Source organism: Frankliniella occidentalis, unplaced genomic scaffold (genome assembly GCF_000697945.3).
Source record: "Frankliniella occidentalis isolate FOCC.00 unplaced genomic scaffold, Focc_3.1 Scaffold79, whole genome shotgun sequence".
NCBI classification, from domain to species: Eukaryota; Metazoa; Arthropoda; class Insecta; order Thysanoptera; family Thripidae; genus Frankliniella; species Frankliniella occidentalis.
This window is the reverse complement of record NW_026267209.1, coordinates 178,499-185,623: the sequence shown is the minus strand read 5'-3', so window position 1 is coordinate 185,623 and position 7,125 is coordinate 178,499. Positions and strand designations below refer to the sequence as shown.

At 43.0% G+C, this 7,125-nt stretch overlaps 2 protein-coding genes across 3 annotated transcripts in view; one reads left to right on the top strand and one right to left on the bottom strand.

The window, feature by feature from the left end:
- Positions 1-7,125, bottom strand: part of LOC113208738 (unconventional myosin-Va) — an 18,582-nt gene that overhangs the window by 10,382 nt on the left and 1,075 nt on the right. The window lies entirely within an intron of this gene.
- Positions 2,777-5,481, top strand: LOC113208745 (cyclin-dependent-like kinase 5). The gene is made up of 7 exons (XM_026425900.2): positions 2,777-3,377; positions 3,494-3,582; positions 3,662-3,855; positions 4,020-4,107; positions 4,206-4,377; positions 4,514-4,725; positions 4,813-5,481. Exons 1-7 carry the CDS (start codon positions 3,341-3,343, stop codon positions 4,912-4,914), a joined length of 894 nt encoding a protein of 297 aa, XP_026281685.1. The 5' UTR covers positions 2,777-3,340; the 3' UTR covers positions 4,915-5,481.

Below are 7,125 nucleotides of genomic sequence, written 5' to 3'. Positions count from 1 at the left end.
GGCGTCGTGCCGAGGAAGCACGCGACACTTGGTGTGCGACGAGGCATAGGGCGGCTGCAGGGAAGGGAGGGAAGGGCCATGGGAGGAAGCACTGACCAGCCGGCTGCAGCCAGGCACATCGGCAGCCAGCCCAGGGGCGGGTCCAGGAGAGGAGAAGGAGCCGCGCCTCCACCTTCTCTCGGGGCCCTTTATGCCGCTCTATCCTCCAGGCGAGCGGGTGCAGCCGACGTTCGACCAAAACGACGCGGGGTCGAACTCTTTCGGCAGATATTGCTCGCACAAATTGCCTACCCTCCTGGCGGGCAAGAGTCCCCCTTGGTCCAGGGCTCGGTCCAGGGGGATGTAGAGAACCACGGTGGCGGTGACTCACGCCCCCTAAAAAGCAGTTGGGCGTGACGAGCGGAAAGCATTTCGCGGCGGGCGCGAGCAGCGCGAGTGACTCGGTGACTCACGACCGCGGTCCGCGCAGAGCAGAGGAAGGCGTCAGCGAGTCTCGCCGCGGATGGCACACATAGGAGGCCGAGAGCAGAAATAAATAAACAACAATCACACCTCGCTGCGGGGGGCATTCATTTGCTGTCGAACCGCGCACACCGCATAGACCGCATATCTGCATCTTTAAGTGCAGCCGGGTGAGGGGGGAGGGGCGGGGCAGAGGACCAGGGTGGGCTGAGGAGCGAGTAGCTGATGACGGCTGAGGAGCATCGAGAGGGGCTGGTGAGAATACAGAGCGCCCGGCCCCACTCCACACGGCATCAGGCTGCAAGGGAGAAGGCAGGTGAGAATGGGAATGGGGCACTATGGGGCATACCAGCCCGGCGGCCCTCTTCAGACCCTTATCTGCCGCCCGCAGCGCGCCGCACACGAGCCGCAGCAGCGGCGATGAGGGGCGCGCGTGCGCCTGCGACACTTGTTGATCGTCGGCGCGCGTGTGCAAACGCAGTGTGTGCGTGGCCACATGGTGGCCATCCGCACGGGGACAGGCGGGGGGGTGGCCGCTGGAGCAGCTGCTCCTGGACCCTTGGGGGCGGGCGGCAGAGCGCGGCCGTTAGGGGGAAGCCCTACGGGGATGTGGGTGGAAGGCGAGCGGGTCGAGTCCCGCAGCGGGGAGTCCAACTGGAGAAGATTCGCGGTCCTGGAGCCGCGAGCGGCGGCGGGAGGGGAGGTGCTGGAGGTGACCCGGAGGAGCCCCGTTGCGATGCCGAGCCTCGAGCCCGGCGCGCGGCGCGCGCTGCTAATTCATTTGCATGTCACCTCAGCAATGAATGCGGGGGACACGAGCAGCGGGGCGGCGGGCTGGTTCGCGCCATGAGCCGCCCGTGAGCTTATATAAAACGGTCCGTTGCGTAACGGCCGCGAGTTCATGCCCCGCACACGCACCCGGTGGTGGTGGTGGTGCCGATTCCGCGGCGGCCTCTCCAAAAAAATTAATCTCGTATTCAAAAAACAATAAAATGGGTGGTGGCGAGACGGGCGCGCTCACGCACAAGGTCTCACGCAGCCAGGGAGACCATTTCTCTATGGAGGACCAAAGTGGCCACCGGGCGGCGGCGCGGCGGCGGCGCGGGGGGACGCTGCTCGCCTCGCGGCCTGGCGCCGCCCCCGCCAAACCACTCGCATGGGAGCGGCCAACATTCAGAGTAGTGTGAGAATAGTGGGACAGGGCTGGGCCGCAGGAGAGAAAACAGGATTACAATTGGTACTGAACTGGCACAATGTCATGGTACACCTACAAAATCCGTAAACAGGGTGTTTCCTTCATCCTCTGCTTGCCTGCTCTGCTCACATTTGCAACAACTCTCACATTTTATTGAAGACAGAACACTGTCTATCATGGCCCAATTTGAAAATAAAAGGGTTTTGGTCTGAGCTCGTAAAGAGATGAATTTGAAAATATATCATGGGATAAATTACGGAACGCCGCAAAAAACAACGGCAATTGGAATTTTTTTTACGTAAAGTTTGGCAAATACAGGCCTAGTGAGCACAAGTAATAATGACAACATGCATTTAACTCAGATAATAAACATTTTAGTGGCAATGACAAGTCTAAATTTATAGAATTCAGATTATTTTAAGGTTGAGAAACAATAGGTATCTAAGCAATCAATGTGACTTCAAAAAACAAAACAACTCGTGTCATGCTGTAAACGGTCCTCTACACAAGAAAAACAAGGTGTGAAAAAGGAGGTAAGAGAGAGATAGTGGTCCAAATATTTGTTGGTATGTCTACTATTTCTCCACGGGTGTCTGAGATAAAACCAAAATTGTGACCTGGTTCAGCAGGACATAGTAGAACTCAAGTTAGCATTTAAGTTTTCTGCAAGCTAAAACCAGGTCAGTAAGATGGTTATCTATTGGTAATGAGACAGAATGGAGGATTTCAGGTAGCTAAATGACACGTCAATAACGTTTTTCTGAAAAGCTGCTGAATGAAAAAACTCGTAGAGGGTAGGAACAACTGTCAAACTACTCTAGCAGGTTAAGATAGCTCACCTTTGTATAAAGCTCGATAGTCGTCATGTTGGGCACTAAAATTCCACAGTGTTTGTCATAGGACGTGTGAATTTCAAGACGTTAACATAAAACATGCGCTTTAAACATTTCATTATCACCCCCGAGGGCGTATCGGAAATGTAGGTGTTGTGTGGGAGTCGAATGGAGTTGAAGTCGACCACCTTGCTACTTTGGAGCGAACAGCTGCGAACAGCTGCACGCAAGCGGAGGCGGAGGCGGATGGGGCCGAACTGAAGCAGACGCCTCACGAATCCGACATCCACAGAAAGTAGTGCGTGGCATCTCGGACATTAAAAGGTTGACAAACAGATTTGTGTGGCAGCGAACCCGGAGAAGGGTTGAGATGTTAATGTTAAGATATTTTCTCTCTTCCTTAATTGTTGATAGCCAAAAGACAGAGAAAATTAATCCTGCAAGAAAAGTTTGGCAAGCCTCGCTACAGGGCTACTAGCTGCAATCAGCATATATCAATACGCCATTTCTGAACGTGAAATCTGCCATACTGTGAAACTGAAGTGTCAAAACCTGAGGGTTATGTTTGTTTTGCATGTTATGTTTGGTTGTGTTGTGAATGAATGAATGTTAGAATTTTTCAGTTTTAGTTGTAGTATTCGACCAAAAAGCACAGACGAGCAGAATTTATTCGATATTATTCGTTTGTCAGTCTTGAAAAGGAGTCAAACTGATCGTAAAATAATCCAAGTTTTGAGGAACATAATTTTTCCAATAGATGTAGTAGTATGAGTGTTCTGCTTGTGCTAGCAAGTGAAAGGTGTAGTCAGTTTTGTTGAGTTCTGTAGGTTGTTGTTTACAACCTCCCATCATGCAGAAATACGAAAAATTAGAAAAGATTGGTGAAGGTTTGTATTTTAACATGCTTTTTTGTACATGTCTTTTATCATCTGTATGTACATGTCTTTTATCATCTGTATTTATTTAAACATCATTGTCATGTATTTGAAAAACTTTCTCCTAGGCACCTATGGTACCGTCTTTAAAGCAAAGAATAGAGAGACACATGAGATTGTTGCTCTCAAACGAGTCAGGCTTGATGATGACGATGAGGTTTGATGATGGATTTCAGTTTATTCTAACATATATATTTTGTATCTGGCAACGAGTTTGCATTCATTGAAATTTTCAGGGTGTGCCATCATCTGCTCTAAGAGAGATTTGTTTATTGAAAGAACTGAAACACAAGAACATTGTTCGATTGTATGATGTGCTTCACAGTGATAAGAAACTCACACTTGTCTTTGAACATTGCGACCAGGATCTCAAAAAGTATTTTGACAGTTTGAATGGAGAAATAGACTTAGACATTGTCAAATCTTTCATGTAAGTTGCATGAAACCTAAGATTGCTATTTTGAAGGCCAAAATGTTCACAAAATAAAAATACATTCTCTTTTACTTATTGTATAAATGCGTCCCTGTGAAACAGCAACATGCTATCAAATAATAAATATAGTACAATATTCTCTTGTTTTTTTCTTCTCTCAGGTACCAGCTTCTTCGAGGTCTTGCATTTTGTCATAGTAATAATGTTTTGCATCGTGACTTGAAACCTCAAAATCTTCTCATTAACAAGGTATGGCTATTTGAACTTTATGCAGGTTTGAATGTTCATTACTCTCAATCTCTATGTACTTCCTATTTTAAAATTTCTTTTCACCCTTTATGAAACAGAATGGTGAGCTAAAGCTTGCTGACTTTGGCTTAGCTCGAGCATTTGGAATACCAGTGAAATGCTACTCAGCAGAAGTGGTAACCCTGTGGTATAGACCTCCTGATGTGTTATTTGGGGCCAAACTTTACACTACTTCTATAGATATGTGGTCAGCAGGATGCATTTTTGCAGGTAAGTCATGTTTTATCTTGGTAACACTCTTTTATTTTTTGAAACCTGCTTTTTTCTTTAGATATTTTCTTTGTTGTCAAATGTAGTATTGTATTATAATCACTGACTCAATTTCTTTCTTTTTTTCCCCCCTCAGAATTAGCTAATGCAGGCCGCCCTTTATTTCCTGGGTCAGATGTTGATGACCAACTGAAAAGGATCTTTAGACTTTTAGGAACCCCTACAGAGGAAACATGGCCTGGTATTTCCTTACTTCCAGATTACAAACCGTTTCCTATCTACCATCCATCCATGAGCTTTAGCCAAGTTGTTCCCAAACTAAATTCAAAAGGAAGAGATTTACTCCAGGTTTGTGATTTTTTAAAAGTATCCTTCGTTAAGCACTGAACGTAGCTTTATTTTAATGTGTGGTGTATTTGGCTTTTCTTGTTCTAGCGTTTACTTGTGTGCAACCCACTTATGCGGTTACCAGCTGATGAATCAATGGCTCATCCATATTTTAGTGATCTGAGCGCCTCTGTTCGAGCTGAGCGTTAGGAAAGAAATATTTTAATCTAATCTAATAGAGTTGGAGGCAGAAAAACCTATACACCTAAAAAATCATTTTACTAGAAATTCTTCAAAAGTATATTAGTATTCCATGGCTTTCTCAAGGTAAGGAACAATTAATTTCTGAGTCTTACTGGAGGCACCCTTTGGACACCCATGTATTTGACACTTAAAGATAGGCTTCATTCACAATACCAATGTTCATGAAGTTTTATTAGAAGTCTCATTTAAAGAACTTCTATAATTTTAGAGCTCTTTGTTGACATAGAAAGTGAAGCAGCCCTGAAAAGGCCATTACTAAGAATTTTCTTTTATCCCAGTAAAGCTGGTATATTGTTACCAACCAACTTTCTTTTTGACCCTATGGTTGAGTTTCATTGAATCATGTGGAAGAGTTGTCATAAACCAGCAAATATGTGTCTCAATTGAGACACCAAGACATTTCTCATTTTTATATAATTACGTACTATTATTATTATTAATTCTTAAGTATGGCTAGTCTTGATGTGGTGTGTTCTATTTTGGAACAATAAATAAATTGGTGAGTAAATACAATTTGGTGGTGTAAATTAAAGAAATACTGAGCAGTAAATTTGATCAGAATCTTAAAATTTTAAAATGGAAACATTCTTTAGGAATTATCTTCACCAACATTCATTACATAGACCTAAAATGAGTCATGAAAAATAATATTATAAACTGTGAGAAGAACCAAAGAGCTTCCATTTTCATTTCTTATCTCTGAAATCCACATTCAGTCTCAACTAGATTTTCAATCTAAATAATTTGAAGTGAAGTGCGGAGCTCTGGAAGAATTTAACATTTTGTTGGTATATGAGGGGGTGAGCTCCCTCTCAGACACATGCAACAAGTTGTGGAGTGGACAAATTAGCGAATCAATAATTAAACCATTTAAATCTGCTGATTTAACCATATAATTTAAAGTGAGGTGGGGTGAGCTTGTCCCCAATATTGGCAGAGATGAAAAGAAGACAGGTTACACTAAAGCCTCATAAAAGTATATAGGAATAAGAGCATTAAACTGAAATGACACATAACAAAATAGAGGAAGTCCTTAAACTTTTAATGCAATACAGCATTAAATGTAGCCCAGTTGTAATGTTATACTGTTGAAATACTCAAGTACAATGCCATTAATCACATGCCAGCTTAAGTTCCAAATGGCAAGTTTTTCCACTAATACTAGATAAGAAAAGCAGGATAGCTTAACTTTAAACCCCAAAGATTGGTAAGGAGTCAGCAAATTCATGACACAAATAAGAAGAATAAGGGATGTGAAAAAGGCAACCCTAACAACAAAGACAAGTCAACATAAAATAAATATAGAGCACAATAGATAAAGATTCCACAGCTTAAAAAGAAAACTGCATTGGTCCTAAGATAAGATAAGAATACAACAATATTAAGGTGTACAATATGTAAGCTCCTGCCACCCGCTACTGACAGAATCCACACATACCATATACCATGATATTTTTATAACTTTCTTTGTTAAAAGTTTGTAGGTGTAACATATTGCACATGAGGTAACATTTTCAAAAAATGAAATAGTTTTAAGTAGATAATTTAAAATGACTAAAACTACATAATATTTATACCTAGTATCCAATCAGGTGGGGTGGAGTCGTTGGGATGATTGCAAGCGTGGAGAAAATAACCAAAAAGACCCAACAGAATGAGTTTCACTATTTTAGAGATGCTACAAGTCATCGAAATCAGTCCAAAAGGAAACATTCAGTTAATTTCGTCAAAAGTTCTAAATTAACATGGAGTCACCTCCAAAATTTCAAAAATTCGGGGAACCATCAAGGGAGCACTTTGTACCCCATTTCTTGAACATTGTGTACTGCTGTGCTGTAGCTTGCCTTGAAAATTAAAGGCACAAAAGAAGAGAAAACAAAAACAATTGTCTGGTCTGGAAATATGGGGAAAGTCAGTTAATTTGAGTCTCGGAACCTTGTAGCAACCCTAAATTTTCAAAGACAAGGTTAAAAAGGAAGATGTGATTATGAATGAAAACAGTCACAGCATTTGGAATGTTGAATAAATCTAGTGGAAACTATGGAAAGATGTTCCTAACAATAAGTGGATTCAAAAAATGAACACACTGAGTGCGGCAGGGGTAGGCAATGTTGTTGTGACCCACAGTGTTGGTCACGCCGCACTCAAAATGTTAAT